The 18118-nt window shown below is 42.2% G+C and overlaps 1 protein-coding gene across 6 annotated transcripts in view; it reads right to left on the bottom strand.

Moving 5' to 3' along the window:
• BORCS5 (BLOC-1 related complex subunit 5) overlaps positions 1–11578 on the bottom strand; it is a 94470-nt gene extending 82892 nt beyond the window's left edge. Inside the window, exons 1-2 of one of the 6 annotated variants that reach the window (XM_055336699.1) lie at positions 11504–11578; positions 7932–8075 (exon numbers count right to left, since the gene is read on the bottom strand). In XM_055336699.1, coding sequence (XP_055192674.1) covers positions 7932–8075; position 11504 — 145 coding nt within the window. In that variant the 5' untranslated portion in view covers positions 11505–11578. Of the gene's footprint in view, positions 1–7931; positions 8076–9342; positions 10436–10597; positions 11136–11171; positions 11453–11503 lie in introns of those variants that run through there. The other 5 variants (XM_055336703.1, XM_055336698.1, XM_055336702.1 and 2 more) reach the window with 5 other exon arrangements.
• Between the last annotated feature and the right edge of the window lie 6540 nt (positions 11579–18118).

Here is an 18118-nt window from a genome sequence, read left to right as displayed (position 1 = left end):
GGCAGGCGCCAAACCGCTGCGCCACCCAGGGATCCCCGAAATGTCTGATTCTAAGGCTGGGGCCAAGGAAGAGCAAGAAAAGTCTGAAACATTATTTGTGCCAGAAAATAAAAACATGTTCAAATAATAATGACAATTTGTCAAAAGGACACAGTGAGCTACACTAACAATGTTCCAACTGGATAAATTTGGAGCATTTTTTTAAGATTTTATATTTTTAAGTAATCTTTACACCCAACAGAGACTCGAACCCACAACCCCAGGACCAAGAGTTGCTCACACCATTGACTAAGCCAGCCAGGCACCCCTAAATTTGGAGCATTTTGAGATTAAAAATAGTGATTGTCACAGATTATAACTAATCGAATAAAACAAGAATTCTCCATTCCACATAGACTTAAATAAGTACATGAATAAATAAATGGAGAGACAATAAAGTTCTTCCTGATGGCAGAATGCAAACTACTAAATGTAGAAGGAATGATAAAGGTAGAAAAAAATCACTATTTGGCAACTGTCTCTGTATAATTAACCCAAATAAGAAACAGCAATGGATATTATAACCAGTGAAGGAGAAAGTGTGTTGAGAAATGAGACTTCACAGAGTCCCAGTATCTCCTCAAAAACTTACCCAAAAAAAGGGGGAAAAATTTTATAATCAAACTGGGCAAAAACTGAGCAGAAATTTATCTTTACATAAATAAAAATAAAATTTGTTTCCAGGTGATCTGCACTATAAGAAATGCTACAAGAAGGTCTTTAGACTAAAATAAGTGACATCAAAGAGAAACCTGAATCTACAGAAAGGGACTAAAAATTCTGGAAATGGAAAAAAAAAAGAATTCTGGAAATGGTAAATATGGGGAGACATATCATTACATACATAGTTTTTAATTTCTTTAAAAGATATGTGATTGTATAAAAAGGTATGTGTTTAAAATATATTATTGTCAAATATATACAATTATTTTACATACTACAATAACAAATTTTGTCTATATTTAATTTATATATAAATATAATTTACTAATTTATATATGGGATTCCTAGCATATGGAGATGCACTAATATGACAACTATAGCACAGAGAAGTGGGGTAAATGGAACCACATCACTGAAAGGGTCTTACACTTCATGCAAAGTGGCACAATATTAACTCTATGTGGACTATGGTGTTAAAGATGTGTATAATGGGGCACCTGACTGGCTCAGTTGATAGAGCATGTGACCCTTGATCTTGGTGTTGGGAGCTCAAGCCCCACACTGGGTGGAGAGATCACTTAAAAATAAAATCAAAAAAAAAATGTGTATTACAATCGCTAGAGCAACCACTAAAAAAAAAAATGCAAAAAAATACAACTAAAGAAGCTAATAGAGGAATTAAAATGGAATACTAAAAAAATCCAGTTGATCCAAAAAGTCAGCAAAAGGGAGAAACCAAAAGCAGACCACACAAATAGAAAACAAAAACCAAATGGTAGACCTAAATCCAACTATATCAATTTATACCCCCAATTAAAAGACAGACTGCCAGCATAGGTACAGAAGACTCAACCAAATGCTGTCTACAAGAGATGCACTTTAAAGACACAATAGATAAAAATATACATAAATAAAAGAATGGAAAAAGATACATACTATGCAGACAATAAGTATGAGAAAATATATTAACATAAGACAAAACAGACTTCAAGATAGGAGATAATGCCACAGATAGAAGGACAATTTCATAATAATAAAAGGGTCAATATAATAAACATCAGTGTGTGAATGCCTAATAACAAGCTCTCCAAAATACAAAAGGCATAGACAAACATAACACAGCTGGAGATTTTAACACCTTTAAGTGGTAGAACTAATTAAATACTATCAATCACACCTTGATGTAAAACATTATACCCGACAATAGGGGATCCCTGGGTGGCTCAGTGGTTTAGCGCTTGCCTTTGGCCCAGGGCGAGATTCTGGAATCCTGGGATCAAGACCCGCTTCAGGCTCCCCGCATGGAGCCTGCTTGTGTCTCTGCCTCTCTCGATCATGAATAAATAAATCTTAAAAAAAAAAAAATCAACATTATACCCAACAACTGAACACATTCTTTTTAAGTGTACACGAATGTGTCTCATTCACCTAATAAAATAAGGTCCTATAAATGCTTGTTGAATAAATGAACCAATACATACATAGGTGGAAGATGGGGCATGCTGAATTAAAAATACAACACTTGGTTGTATTGACCAGTTGGGAGAAATGGACAAGAAGTTTGCAGCTGAGGGGCGCCTGGGTGGCTCAGTTGGTTAAGTGTCTGGCTCTTGATTTTTGGCTCAGGTCAGAATCTCAGGGTCTTGAGATGGAGAGCCTCACATTGGACTGTGTGCTCAGCACAAAGTCTGCTTGTTCTCTCCCTCTGTTCCTCCCTCTGCTTGCTCTCAATCTCTCTAATAAATACATAAAATCTTTTATTTTTTTAAATACATAAAATCTTTTTAAAAAAAGCTGAAGCTGATGATGAAGGCTTAGAATCATCTAGATGTCTATATTCTAAAATAAAACTCTTAAGACCTCAATTCTTCAAAAAAGCATTAGGCCATGAGACCAAAAAAATAAAACACAATGTGGGGGGTGGATCATAAAGCTGCAAGTTTAAGTGGGATGGAAACTTAAAAATGGAAAAGAATGGGGACTGAGAAAAACTTTAGGCATGAAAAGAGACGACTTCAAAATAACCTTCCAAATTAAATGTTAATGAAGTATATGTGAGAGCCAGACCATAGAACCTCAAGAATGGAAGAGGTAGAAAGGATGTGGTGACAGCATGTAGTGGCCATGTAGTCAGTAAATCTGGCAGCAGAGATAAGAGAAAGCATGGTAGCAAGAGAGGAAATGGAGTCAAAAGAAGGTATTTTTGTCTCTTCCATTTAAAAGATGGGAAAAATCTATGTGGAGCCTGGGTAGGTCAGTCCGTTGAGCATCCAACTCTTGATTTCAGCTCTGGCTATGATCTCAGGGTCCTGAGAGAGCTCTGCGTGGTGCTCCAGATTGGAGTCCACTTGAGATTATCTCTCTCCCTCTGCCTCTGCCCCCAACCCCCGCTCACTCACGTGCTCACTTACTCTCTCAATAAATAAATTTAAAAAAAAAAAAAGATGGGAAGAACTGTAAATTGGCACAAGAGGAAAGAGGTTTACTAAGCTAGATGCTAAATTCAAAGAAAGTACAGAAGCAAAGTCTCAGCAAATGGAGAAAAAAATGAAAAGGCATTAAGTTTCGGAGAAAGGTACTGACATACTCGCTCTCAGATCTGATGGAAAGAAACAAGTATGGATACATGCACAGATGCATAGTGAAATGAGGAAAAAAGTCAGGCTGCTCTTGCAAAATGGCTCTGCCTTCTCAACTGATTTAAGGGATCACTCGCCTAGTACTTCAGCTCTTCTGGCTAACAGCCATGTTTAAAAGGTTAACTGAAGAGGTATTAGATAGACAAATCATCTAGAAGGTAATTGGGAACACATCATCAACTTTTCAAATATAGTATTTGGGGTAAAATTGACTCTCAGGATCAACCCTGGCCTTAGAGGTCACCTTTATGCCATTCAGAGAAGACCAAGCTCGAAAATCCATTCTCCCATCCTCTCCTTTGGCATCCTATTTCCAAAACAGAGATAAAGTCTGACAGCTGGCAGAGACAGGCATCTGATGAACGCAAAGACTCTCCACCTTTATCTGTCTGGCTAAAAGATGAATGGGTGAGAAAGATGTGAATAAACTGGTCATTTGAAACGCAGCTCCCTCATGTTCTCCTCACCACCCTTTTCCATTGATTCATTCCTTCCCAGCTCCAGCCTCATGCATTAATTCTCAATGTTCCATATGATTTGGGAGCCTTCACTGCTATTTCATGAGATTCTGTTCCACCAAGAAGGGCCCCAGGCTTTTTTCTTTTCACTGTCAAAATCTACTACACATACATCATGTTCTCAACAACCAAAAAAACTCCCAACAAAGCTGCTTAGTATCACTTAAGCATCTATACTGTATATGTTTGACTTTCTTTTCTGGTAACAAGGACAGTCTCCTCCTTAGGCAGCAGGACAATCTTACCTTATATCCAGAGTCAGTAAAGAATCATAAGTTGTAAAGAAGGTCATATGTGCGCATACATGCCTCTGTGTGTGTGGGGGTGTGTATGCATATATTCATCATCAGGATGATGAACTCCTGATAATTCTATAACTTTTACATATAAAATATCAATTTTTCATTTCTCTTATGAATATTTCATTTCTATAGACTGACATAAAATCATGCAATTCACTAAAAAACATAAGAGGCTGAATTTCAAGTAAGAGATTTATAGGGCTTGTTTAACCCCAGGAATCTAATTTGCATCAAATCTACATTTTGCTTTTGTGTTCTGTTGTGGCCATTTATTACTACTTATAATTTTTTAATTTTTCATTTTATAGCAAATACTTTAGACTTCAAAATAATTGCTAATTCAGAGATTGCTATGAAAAATAGAAATTCTTTTGGTTTAAATAAAAAGAGGAACAGATATTTGGCACCAGTATACTAGAGCACAAATTATACTCTGGTATTTATCCAAAAGGGTTAAGACCAAGGAAAGAATCTGCTTGCTTATTAAAAATGCAAACATTACCTCAGTCATACGAATAGCCCCAAACTCACCCAGCTACTGGGATCTGCAGATCACCCACCAGCATTAGCACTACATCACATGACGTTATGGAACAATAGTGAACTCTGTAATACTTGAATATATTGTTTTGAAAGAATAAACTGTCATTAACTTGAATAAAAAGCTTTCTGAAATCAAACCTGGGGGGTACAGCCCTCACTGTGTGGCCTTTTTACTACTTTGAGAAATAGCCTCATCTTGAAAGCAGTAAAGGGTGAAAAAAAGAGATTAGAGTATAAAGGCAGCAGGGATGAGTGGCCCCTCCAGCAGCCCAGCAGGCAGACGGCAGGCCTTTAAATTACCAGGCAGAACAATGTCAAAGCAGGAGGCTTTACAACAAATGCTGCACCTAAAAATCCAAACAACCTTACACTCATCACCCTATTTTCTTTTTTAGCCTAGTGATCTTTATAATTGGCTTTGCTAGACTTGGAAACAGTCTTATTCCACGTGCAAAACAAAACAGTTAAAAACTCCATGTCCTGATGCCATCTTTAGAGGGGCTATCACTTAGAGCCATGGGATTCGAGATAATGAATTCTGCTCTGTGGACCTTAATGTTTTAATCTATCAAACGGGAAGAATAACAACATCATGCCGAGGTACAGGAGGGAGGGGAGGGGTTAGATCCTACTATTATCATAATTATATTTATTATTTCCACCCAACTGTCCCCTCTGCCTTCTAATCACTAAGAGGTTTCCTCTTTCACCAGTGAAACACAAGCACTCACTTAAATGATTCCTGGCTTTTTTTTTTTTTTTGTTCCCTGCAGTCTGGCTCCTGCCACTGTTGCCATTTCTATTTTCATGCCACCCTTATCAACTAATTTCTCCACCATTTTTAGCCAAATCCCAAATCACCTCTTAACTGCAACCTGCCCCTCAGCAGTCTTCCTCTCTCTCACATCTATTCTCAATGTTCTCAACAACCAAGGTCCAAAGAGGTGAAAAACAAAGTCAGGGCTACACGACCAGTGGGTAGCTAAGTCCCAATTTAAATCCAGGTATCAATGCAACCAAGTCCAACTGCACTGTAGTCATTCACTTCTAGAGTTCCCAATGATGATTTTAAATCTGAGATTGGGGACAACCCCAGGGGCCCAGTGGTTTAGCGCAGCCTTGTGGGGGTGGGGGGGTGCGGGGATCTGGTCCTAGAGACCCTGGGATCAAGTCCCACATGGGGCTCCCTGCATGGAGCCTGCTTCTCCCTCTGCCTTTGTCTCTGCCTCTATCTCTCATGAATAAATAAATAAAATCTTTAAAAATAAATAAAAATTTAAAAAATTAAAATCAATCAATCTGAGGTTGGTTTCCAAGGCTTCTCCTCGATACTTTCTCTACTAGTCAATCCACTGCCATAAAATAAGAATTATTTCGAATGCTTAGAAAAGAAACATTCCAGGAAATTATTAAATATATCTCAAAATGCTGGGAGTTATTGTTTTTTGTTCTTGCTTGTTTTTCGTCTGCCTAAAGTGAGGACAAATGCTGGTCACATCAGGCCTCACCCAGGACTAGAAGGATCTATGGGAGGACATAGCTAACAGGAAGCAGAGGCGTGACACTACAAATCTGGGCAGTACTACATGCATGTCTGGGAGGGCTGGAGCACAAAACACAAGTGTCCACCTCTAAGTTTCTACAGATTCATTAAATCTGGCTGTCTTCTAATCTGATTGTACAGGGACATGTGGAGATGGAAATTTCATTAATACTGGCTTTTTTGGAGAATCATGTCATCCCTCAAAATAATGAAAACTATTAAGACTTGCAACAAGATGTAATGTGTTTTTTCACATAAGAACCAAAGCGGTTTGCAAAGTCGAACACTGAGGCCTCTGGGAAAAGACTGAAATCTTTTATTTCCTCACCTGGAAAGCAGACGAAGTGTGGGGCAGAATGAGACGATATAGGACTCTGTTTTATTTTTGTTTTTTTAGGTACAGTGTCGAATAGTGTAACTAGTATTTGACATGACTGAAGAAGGTTCAAGTTCAACCTCTCCACTTGTGAGGTGCCTGATCTGACACAAATCATTCAAACATATTTAACTATGTAAGGATTAAAGGGATGACATGTGTTTGTATGTGTGTGGAGGAGGGTACCTTCCAATACAAATAGCTGTATAAACGCAAGAAGTTTTATACTATGTTGTACCAGGTTATGTAAACCAGGGCCTTATGTTCATTTCTATTTCCTAATCTTCTGGAGGAAAAGAGACAAAAAGAGGGATTCTTATAATAGAAACCCCATTTAGTTAACACAAAGTCATTGCCACTACTTCTTTAATGGATATGACAACAACATAAGATAAATTTATTAACGAAAACATGTAACATAAAAATATGTAATGAAGTTATCATTTACCGCTTTTGATAAAATTTGATAATTAAAAATTATCAAATGAATAATACAATTCATATTAAAAGGTAACTCTGGGGTGCCTGGGTGGCTCAGTCGGTTGAGCATTTGACTCTTGATTTTGGCTCAGGTCATGATCCAGGGGTCCTGGGATCAAGCCCCTTGTCTGGCTCCTCACTCCTCAGGGAATCTACTTATCTCCCTCTTCCCCTGCCCCTCCCCTGCTTGCACATGCTCACATGTGTGTGCTCTCTCTATAATAAATCTTTAAAAAGTAAAAATAGAAAAAGGTAACTCTAATCTCAGTATACACTGATCAATATATGCTAATCCTCTCATATATACCCTCCACTCTCATACAAAATAGTTGTCAGAATTAATTCTAAGTTTATCTATGATTATAGACATTTTATGGATCTGAACTAGTGAACCCATAGTTCAGACCACAAATAACAGTGAAAAGTCTTTTCGTATAAATATACAGGTAAAGGCCAACTCCAACATCATTCATTCATGCAGTTACTCAGGACCTACTTTATACTATGCTCTATTTCAGGTGCTATGATTCGACAGTGCACAAAACACAGAAAGTTCCTACCATCACAGAGCCCACATTCTAACAGAGAACACAGACTGTAAACAAATAAGTAAACTATGCAGCAGATCAACGGTGATTAACTATTACAGGGAAAAACAGCAAAAAGGGTTGCAATTCTAAACAGGGCAGCCAAAGGCTTCACCAAGAAGATGCTATTTAAGCAAAGACCTAAAGGAGATGAGGAAGGCACATAGCTCTCTGGGAAGATTAGTGTGGCTACACAAACATTTCTGGCAGGTCCAGATAAGACAAAATGCCAAGTTCTTACCTTTCAAAAGCGGCTGGAAGGTTGGAATCTCTTGCAACTTGATGACATCAGGATCGTTGCTAACGTTCCTTGAGGGTTGGGAGCCTGGAGCTACAACCACAATATCGTCCATCTTGGCTCTATGCTTCGCTGGAGAAGGGGTCACTGAAAATAAAGTTACACTGCTCAGGAGCTCCATGTTAGTTGCCCCCTCTGTCTCACCAAAGCTGTTTTGAGTACATTCATTTAAAAATGTATTTTTAGGGGCATCCCAGGTGGCTCAGCGGTTTAGCGCCACGTTTGGCCTTCGGCCTGATCCTGGAGACCCAGGATCAAGTCCCATGTCGGGTTCCCTGTATGGAGCCTGCTTCTCCCTCCGCCTGTGTCTCTGCTTCTCTTTGTGTATCTCCCATGAATAAATAAAATCTTAAAAAAAACAACAACACGTATTTTTACACAAAAAGAAATGCTAACTGCACTTATCCTGCAGTGCGGGCTGGAAAGGTGGCAATGAATCATGGGAGACCTCTATTTTCCGACTAAAAAAACCTCAAACATTACAATACCCTATAACATGTATGAAATTCCTTTTGTAATTAAAAATATCTTACTGTTCAACACACAAAAATATAGGTAGATTGTTTTAAATTTTTACTTCTTTGGTTCTCCTGACATTGTCCCTATTTTTTTTTTTTTTTTACTGAAGACTGGCCTTTTTTTTTTCTTTCAAATTTTTATTTATTTATGATAGTCACACACAGAGAGAGAGAGAGAGAGAGAGAGAGAGAGGCAGGCAGAGACATAGGCAGAGGGAGAAGCAGGCTCCATGCACCGGGAGCCTGACGTGGGATTCGATCCCGGGTTTCCAGGATTGCGCCCTGGGCCAAAGGCAGGCGCGAAACCGCTGCGCCACCCAGGGATCCCCATTGTCCCTATTTTTTTTTTTCATTGTCCCTATTTTACCAATGAGAAAATGAGAGTACAAAATTTGGCTGTTACCTGCCCACGGTCAACAGTGCTAGAAAAGGAGATGTATAGGATATTGGTGTATGTGGTCCATCCCTGTGAAACTGAGGTTACAAACTGTCTAGCCACCTTATCACAGCAAGCCAGGTACTTTTAATAGATCCTACTCATGGGAGGAAAAAAATCCTGGTTCTCAACCCTATACGAGGCACAGACCCCTCACCCTTACAGTTATAGGCATTAGTCGAAAAAGGGCAAAAATAAATAGTAGAGGTCCCTTTCAGGCTGAGGCCAAATTCAGAAATTTGTGGGACTGCTAGCAGCTGGTAAATTTCAGGTCCCTTGAGAGAAAGTAAAGCATTGGTAGGAAGGATTCCAACTACCAACAACTTCCTAGACCAAAATATCCTCCTCTCCTCAAATATCTTTCTGGTTAGGGCAAGAATAAACCTTTAAAGTGGTTTACCTTCTAGAAGGTAGTATTTGCAAGCTCATCGTAGTCATGTCTCAAAGGTTAACGGAGGGATGCCACAGAGTCCTCCTGGACGCCAGAGTTTCCTGGGCTTGGCATTCACTCTTTTAGAATCTCTGCTTTTACTGCTCTTCAAGAAGTGCCTCTTAATCTCATTTGGTAATTTACCTAATATTTCACAAATCCCAAGCCAGAAATCTTTTCTGCTACAAATTAAGTGATTTCTTCTCCCCCAGACCCCAGGGGAAAACAGATTTCACTAGGTTCTAGCTAATCTCCATCACCTTTACCTGTAAAATGGGGCTATAAGAATTAAATGTGGATGCACGTGAAACTACTTAGCACAGGGGACTCCGCAAATTCTAACCTATGCTATTGGTTAGCATGCTACAGTACTAATTCGAGTTCATGCTGTTGGGTCAGGAGGTGAGCAAGCATATTAAAAAGATGCCACACTTCTTCCCCTCAAATACGCTTCTAGACTGACATATAGGCAAAGAAATAAAGGGTGACAACTATTACTGTATTTTCTATAACAGATAAGATAATCTGGGTTTCCCAAGGAAATAGCACAATGTAGCAAAGCTAAGAGATGCTGCTCACCATTAGAAGCTGTGCCAATCTATCCTCCAAATGAGGGTCTGACCTAGTCGTGAAGGACACACTTCAGGGTGGAATAACCCTAGATCTGTCGGCTTCCACTTTTCTGAACTACAGATCCTACCAGGCAGAGAACAGTTCTGCGTATTGAGAGACAGTTGTGTGGGGATCCCTGGGTGGCTCAGAGGTTTAGCGTCTGCGTTGGGCCCAGGGTGTGATCCTGGAGACCCGGGATGGAGTCCCGCGTCAGGCTCCCTGCGTGGAGCCTGCCCCGCCCCCTCTTTCTCTGTGTATCTCATGAATAAATAAATAAAATCTTAAAAAAAAAGTCGTGGATTTTAATTCTATCTAGCATCTCTCTTTCTCCTGTAAAGCAGGGCCTAAAATTTCTTAATATATACAAGTATCATATCACTAGCTCGTACACCTGAAGCTAGTAGTTTATATCTAGGCTCCACATTTAATCCCGTTTGGATTAGCAACTCCAGTGTATCCAGAGCAGTGCCAGTTGTCCTAGGATTTGTGGCTAACCAAAAAAAAAAAAAAAAAAAAAAGGGAGGGGGGGGCATATGATTCTCAAATAGACCTCAGCCGGTTCACTTACTGAACGCTTACTATATTCCCGGCGCAATGATCCTCCCATTCCTACCTCAAGCGCTGGGAGAAACCTTAAAACCACGTAAGCGCGAAGAATAAAGAAAAACACCCAGAGCCTACGGTGCTGACGGGTCCTCCGATATTAGAAAGGGAGTCGAGACACCTCAAGGGGAAATGCGGCTTCCAAGGGTCCGAAGCGACGGCACACCTGTCACACGCCCCTCCGGAAGAGGAGCGTCTAAGACCCGCTCTCGGAAGGAAGCGCCCCTAGAGGCCCTGCCTGGGGCCCCTCCGCGGCGCGAGCCACACCACCCCACCCCGGGCCCGCCCCGAGCGCCCGCGCCGGACGTTCACCCGGTCGTCCTTTAAAGAGGGGGCGGAGCTGGGAGAAACAGCCGTGTCTCCCGTAAATCGCGGGCACGAGCGCTCAGGCTGGTTCAGCTCGCGGTCTCAGGCCCTCGCTGCCATCGGGGGAGGGCGGCTAGGGCCCACGGTGGCCTTGTTCGCTCTTTCCAAGAAAACGAGCAGGGCGGGCGCCCTCTGTGCGTCGGTGTCCGCGGTCCCGGTGCCCGCGAGCGGGGAGGCAGCCCCCTCGGCTGGAGGAGGGTGGAAGTTAGGACACCGACCTGAGGAGTTCAGATCGTTGGGTCGGCTCTCGACCTCGGAGCTCTGCTCACTGCCCATGGTGCCGGCAGCGGTGGCAGCGGAGGAACGGCGGGCCGACCGGGAGGGGCTGGGGCCAGGGATGCTGCCGCGAGGGTGGGCGCAGCCGCACGGCCGGGCACGGACACGCGCGGGCGGCGGCGGAGGGGAGGCCCTACTCGGGGAACAGACGCGCCGGGAAGCGCAGCGCGGCCGCGGGAAGCTCGCCCGCTTTCTCCGGGGACCGAAAGGGAGGAGGCGGGACGCCCGGCTTCGGCCGCGCCAGCCGCCGGCGGGCGGCGCCGCTTTCACTCACTCGCTCAGGCGCCGCAAGCTCACTCCTTCCGGGACGCGGATTGGCGGCGCCGGCTGCGCGCAGCCGTCAGTTCCGGGTTGGGGAGCCTCCCCCTCCCCCTCCCCCACGCCCACGCCCACGCCCGGGCCCGGGCCCGCGGGACGGCGGGTGGGCTGGCCGCGGCGTCGCCGCCTTCCTTAAAGGGCCCGACCGCCGCAAAGCCACGACCGCCCGGAAGAGTAAGGCCTTCCCTCGTGTAGTGAGGCGTCACCTTTAAGCATCCTCCCTCTCTTGGCGCTTTATTGACTAAATAAGAAGGGGCGGGGGGATTGTTGGTTTTGTTGAGCTCTCCTTGACACACAGCATTTCATGAGCTTCAGGTGCACAGCCGGTGATTCGGTATTTGTGTATATCGCACACTTTTCGACCTCGTTTACAGATGGAGAAAGAGAGGTGCTAGGTAGATCTTTAGGATTAGAATCCACGACTCTGTAAAAGCAACGCTTCTGTTTCAGTTCCAGAAGCTAGGAGGTTGGCAGCGGACAGCCATACAAGAGATATGGATGGTGAAGGAAGGAACTGGCAATGAGAGAAAAAGGAAGAAATAGAAAATGCTGATTCACGTGTTAGGGTGTGTGTGCATCCTCAGAGGAAGCTGGGTACCCCTAACGCACTTTCTGGGGACGTTGACAATTAGCCACAATCCATTCCCAAACCAGCAAAGGTGAGGGTGGAGTGCAAGTGATGCAAAATGGAATCTGCCAGTTTGGGCAGATCAAAGACGGAGACCTAGCAATGCAATGCCGCCAAGGAGGTGGGATACTTTGGGGTTCCCAGAACTTTGCAACTCACTTTATATTATTTGCTTCGTGAAATTTCAAGCAAATGTCCTAAGATTTTATATTTATAGTCTCAGAAGCAATGCCAAATGAACTAAATCCCTGCTATTCTATAGCATCATAGACATTTCACTAGTGTTACCTTATTTGATTTTCAAAGCAAACCTGAGGCCCACAAATGGGTGATTTCTTCGTGGTCCAAAAGGCGGAACTAGGATTCAGGACTCTCTGATTTCAAACCCATGCTCTTCCCTCTACTCACTATTGCAATACTACGAGAAAAGTGCAAATGAATGTGAATTCAGTATTTGGTGGGAATATGAAGAACTAAAAAATGCCTGAGAGGTCAAGCAGGCTCCTAGGAGATGGTGTTTGACTGTAGTCTTGAGCCTTACATAAACCACCAGGCTGATGGGACCACTTCTTCCTGGAGAGCCCCTGGCTCCTCTCCCGGGTCTGTCATCTTTGAGGGCAGCCAAGAGAGCAGGGAAAGGGGGAGAGGACAACTCATGTTCTGCCTTTTGTTTCCCCTTTTCCACATCAAAATATATTTATCTTGTGTTCCATGCCCTAATCCACACTGATGTGATGGTGTTTTTTATGCTTCCCACTGGATGAACAGTTGTTTCTAAACCAAACATTGTAAATGTTCTCAACTGAAGAATGAACATATATATAGAATATATCATCGTATTCTCTCCTGGCCTGCAAGGTCTCTGCTGAAAAATCTGTTCATCGCCTTGTATGAGAGAAAATTTGTTTCTCTCTCTGCTTTAAAAAATTCTCTTTGATTTTAGGTAGTTTTAATTATAACATGTCTTGGGGAAAATGGTATAGATTGAAATTTTGGGTTGACCTATTGGGTTCATAATCTTGGATATCCGAATTTCTCCCCAGGTTTGGATTGTTCTCAGCCATTATTTCTTTACATACACTTTCTGCTTCTTTCTTCCTCTTTTCTCTTTCTGGGACTCCAGTGATATGTACATTATTTCTCTTTATGGGGCCCAGTAAGTCCCTTAAGTCCATAAGTCCCAATGGATTTATAATTTATTTTTAAAAGATTGTATTTATTTGAGAGAGAGAGAGCATGAGCAGGGAGGAGGGGCAGAAAGAGAGGGGGAAAGCAGCCTCCCTGCTGAGCAGGATTCAATGTGGGGCTCAATCCCAGGACCCTGAGAACATGACCTGAGCTGAAGGCAGACACTTACCCTCCTGAGCCACTCAAGCACCTCTGAATTATACAATTTAATTAGGTGAATTGTATGGTATATGAATTATATCTCGATAGCTGTTATCAGAGTAAGGATATAGAAATACAAAATGTCTTCATTCCTTGACTCAACATTTATTGGTAGTCTGTAATGTGCCAGGCATTTGCTAGAGGTTAGGAATAAGTGATCCAACAAGACCTAGTCCTTAGGGATCCCTGGGTGGCGCAGCGGTTTGGCGCCTGCCTTTGGCCCAGGGCGCGATCCTGGAGACCCGGGATCGAGTCTCACGTTGGGCTCCCGGTGTATGGAGCCTGCTTCTCCCTATGCCTGTGCCTCTGCCTCTCTCTCTCTCCCTGTGTGCCTATCATAAATAAATAAAACAAAAAAAATTAAAAAAAAAAGACCTAGTCCTTAGCCTTAGGAAGCTTACAATCTGGTGGCAAGAAAATTAATTGGGGATTTATACTTCAAGGATTCTCCTGGAGGGGCTAAACTATGGACTTTAGAGGTAGAACACATTTGGAACCAATGCCTTTTAGCACCTTTAAAATCATTTCCCCATGAACAGCAACCTATGTGACTTATACACGCAATAAGTAACAATTGAAGAGTCATTTGGGTTAAGGCAGTTTAATAATGAGGAGGGAAACAAAGGTGAGAGAAATTGGAGCTTAAATTAAATCTCCTTGCAGCTTGCCTCCCAGTGACAGAGACCTGAAACATGCAGAGTATGACTCTCCATAAGGACCCCATGGCTGCTTTTATGCCTTTATGTTTATGTTTTATTTAAGACTAGAAGTAATCTTAACTGCAGCTGGCCCCTCAAGGTCCTAAAGGCCTTGCTTCCAAATTCCTTAGAGACTTCCGCTATTTCCTAACCCCCGCTAATTAAAAAGTATGTATTCGGGGGCACCTGGGTGGCTCAGTGGTTGAGTGTCTGCCTTTGGCTCAGGTCCTGATCCTGGGGTGCTGGGATCGAGTACCACATCAGGCTCCCCACAGAGAGACTGCTTCTCTCTCTCTTTTTTTTTTTTTTTGTGTGTATATATATATATATATATATATATTAATTTATTTATTCACAGAGACACAGCTAGAGAGAGAGGCAGAGACACAGGCAGAGGGAGAAACAGGCACCATGCAGGGAGCCCGATGCGGGACTTGATCCCAGGTCTCCAGGATCACGCCCTAGGCTGCAGGCGGCGCTAAACCGCTGCACCACCGGGGCTGCCCTGTATATATTTTTTAATTGGAGTTCAATTTGCCAACATATAGTACAACACCCAGTGCTTATCCCACCAAGTGCCCCCTTCAGTGCCCATCACCCAGTCACCCCAAGCCCCTGCCCACCTTCCTTTCCACTACCCCTTGTTCGTTTCCCAGAGTTAGGTGTCTTTCATGTCCTGTCACCCTCTCTGATATTTTCACTCATTTTCTCTCCTTTCCCCTTTATTACCTTTCACTATTTTTTATATTCCCCGTATGAGTGAGACCATATAATGTTTGTCCTTCTCCGATTGACTTACTTCACTCAGCATAATACCCTCCAGTTCCATCCACATCGAAGCAAGTGGTGGGTATTTGTCGTTTCTTTTTTTTTCTTTTTTTTTTCATCCTTTTTTTTAATAAATTAATTTTTATTGGTGTTCGATTTACCAACATACAGAATAACACCCAGTGCTCATCCCGACAAGTGCCCCCCTCAGTGCCCGTCACCCATTCACCCCCACCCCCCGCCGTCCTCCCCCTCCACCACCCCTAGTTCATTCCCCAGAGTTAGGAGTCTTTATGTTCTGTGTCCCTTTCTGATATTTCCCACACATTTCTTCTCCCTTCCCTTATATTCCCTTTCACTATTATTCATATTCCCCAAATGAATGAGAACATACACTGTTTGTCCTTCTCCTATTGACTTACTTCACTCAGCATAATACCCTCCAGTTCCATCCACGTTGAAGCAAATGGTGGGTATTTGTCTTTCTAATGGCTGAGTAATATTCCATTGTATACATAAACCACATCTTCTTTATCCATTCATCTTTCGATGGACACCGAGGCTCCTTCCACAGTTTGGCTATTGTGGACATGGCTGCTAGAAACATCGGGGTGCAGGTGTCCCGGCGTTTCATTGCATCTGAATCTTTGGGGTAAATCCCCAGCAGTGCAATTGCTGGGTCGTAGGGCAGGTCTATTTTTAACTCTTTGAGGAACCTCCACACAGTTTTCCAGAGTGGCTGCACCAGTTCACATTCCCACCAACAGTGTAAGAGGGTTCCCTTTTCTCCGCATCCTCTCCAACATTTGTTGTTTCCTGCCTTGTTAATTTTCTCCATTCTCACTGGTGTGAGGTGGTATCTCATTGTGGTTTTGATTTGTATTTCCCTGATGGCCAGTGATGCAGAGCATTTTCTCATGTGCCTGTTGGCCATGTCTATGTCTTCCTCTGTGAGATTTCTCTTCATGTCTTTTGCCCATTTCATGATTGGATTGTTTGTTTCTTTGCTGTTGAGTTTAATAAGTTCTTTATAGATTTTGGAAACTAGCCCTTTATCTGATATGTTATTTGCAAATATCTTCTCCCATTCTGTAGGTTGTCTTTGAGTTTTGTTGACTGTATCCTTTGCTGTGCAAAAGCTTCTTATCTTGATGAAGTCTCAATAGTTCATTTTTGCTTTTGTTTCTTTTGCCTTCATGGATGTATCTTGCAAGAAGTTACTGTGGCCAAGTTCAAAAAGGGTGTTGCCTGTGTTCTCCTCTAGGATTTTGATGGAATCTTGTCTCACATTTAGATCTTTCATCCATTTTGAGTTTATCTTTGTGTATGGTGCAAGAGAGTGGTCTAGTTTCATTCTTCTGCATGTTGATGTCCAATTTTCCCAGCACCATTTATTGAAGAGACTGTCTTTCTTCCAGTGGATCGTCTTTCCTCCTTTATCGAATATTAGTTGACCATAAAGTTCAGGGTTCACTTCTGGGTTCTCTATTCTGTTCCATTGATCTATGTGTCTGTTTTTGTGCCAGTACCACACTGTCTTGATGACCACAGCTTTGTAGTACAACCTGAAATCTCGCATTGTGATGCCCCCAGATATGGTTTTCTTTTTTAAAATTCCCCTGGCTATTCGGGGGTATTTGTCGTTTCTAATGGCTGAGGAATATTCCGTTGCATACATAGACCACATCTTCTTTATCCATTCATCTGTCAATGGACACCGAGGCTCCTTGCACAGTTTGGCTGTTGTGGACATTGCTGCTAGAAACATTGGGGTGCAGGTGCTTCTCCTTCTGCCTATGTCTCTGCCTCTCTGTCTCTCATGAATGAATAAATAAGATTTTTAATAATAATAATAATAATAATAATAAATTTTTAAAGTATATTATCAGTCACTCCTCACAATCCCGCTGCAGCTCCTTCTGCCCATGGGTCCTATCCCCATGCTATAATAAAATCACTTTTTTGCACCAAAAAGTGGTGGATATACATTATTGCACATTTGTCCAAATCCATAGAGTGTAATACACTAGGAGTGAACTTAAGGTAAACTATGGACTTCGTGTAATTATGATGTGTCAGTATAGGTTGATCAGTTGTAGGAAATGTACCTCTCAGGTGGAGGATGTTGTTAATGGGGAAGGCGGTGCATGTGTGGGGGCAAGGGGTATATGGGAACCTTCCTCTCAATTTTACTGTGAACCTAAAACTGCTCTAAAAAAATTAAAGTCTTGGGGTGCCTTTGGCTCAGGTCATGATCTCCGTGTCCTGGGATCCAGTCCTGCATCGGACTTCCTGCTCACTGAGGAGCCTGCTTTTCCCTCTCCCTCTCTCTCTCTCATAGATAAATAAATAAATAAATAAATAAATAAATAAATAAATAAATAAATAAAGTCTTTAAAAATAAAAAAAAATTAAATTCCTTTAAAAAAGATTAAATTTTTCATCTCCTCCCAGAAGTCCAGATTATACATCCCTCTTCTGAGCTTCCGTAGCGTCTTCTATCATTATATTTATTCCTTTTTTTAAAAAAATTTTATTTATTTATTCATGACAGACAGAGAGAGAGAGGCAGAAACACCCGCAGAGGAAGAAGCAGGCTCCATGCAGGGAGCCCGATGTGGAACTCTATCCCAGGTCTCCAGGATCAGGCCCTGGGCTGAAGGCAGCGCTAAACCTCTGAGGCAACAGGGCTGCCCTATATTTATTCTTTACACAATAATTGATTTGTCTGTCTTCCCCATTGTAAGCATCTTGAAGGTAGGTCTAATGTCTTAGGGGTCTTTAATTTCCCCCTGCAAGTATTTAATACCTATTTTCTGAATAAAATACTTTAAAAAAAATCTGCTTTCATATAAATGGGACTTCTAAGGCATCAAGAGAAGAGGATCAAGAATCTTTTCAGGCAATGAGATGAAAAAAGAATTTTATTTCTACCTTAAATACCTAGTTCATATCAGTAGAAAAATTTCTTTAATTATTTTCATCAGCGTCCTCTGTTTGCTGTCATAACTGAAAAAATAATATGTCACCTCAATGATGGGTTCATTGTATAACATCCTAAATCTGAAGCTTCTAAGTGAAGGAAAGG

Source organism: Nyctereutes procyonoides, unplaced genomic scaffold (genome assembly GCF_905146905.1).
Source record: "Nyctereutes procyonoides isolate TBG_1078 unplaced genomic scaffold, NYPRO_anot_genome, whole genome shotgun sequence".
In the NCBI taxonomy this organism is placed as follows: Eukaryota; Metazoa; Chordata; class Mammalia; order Carnivora; family Canidae; genus Nyctereutes; species Nyctereutes procyonoides.
Note: the sequence above shows the minus strand (reverse complement) of the source record. Positions and strands in the feature narration are given on the sequence as shown.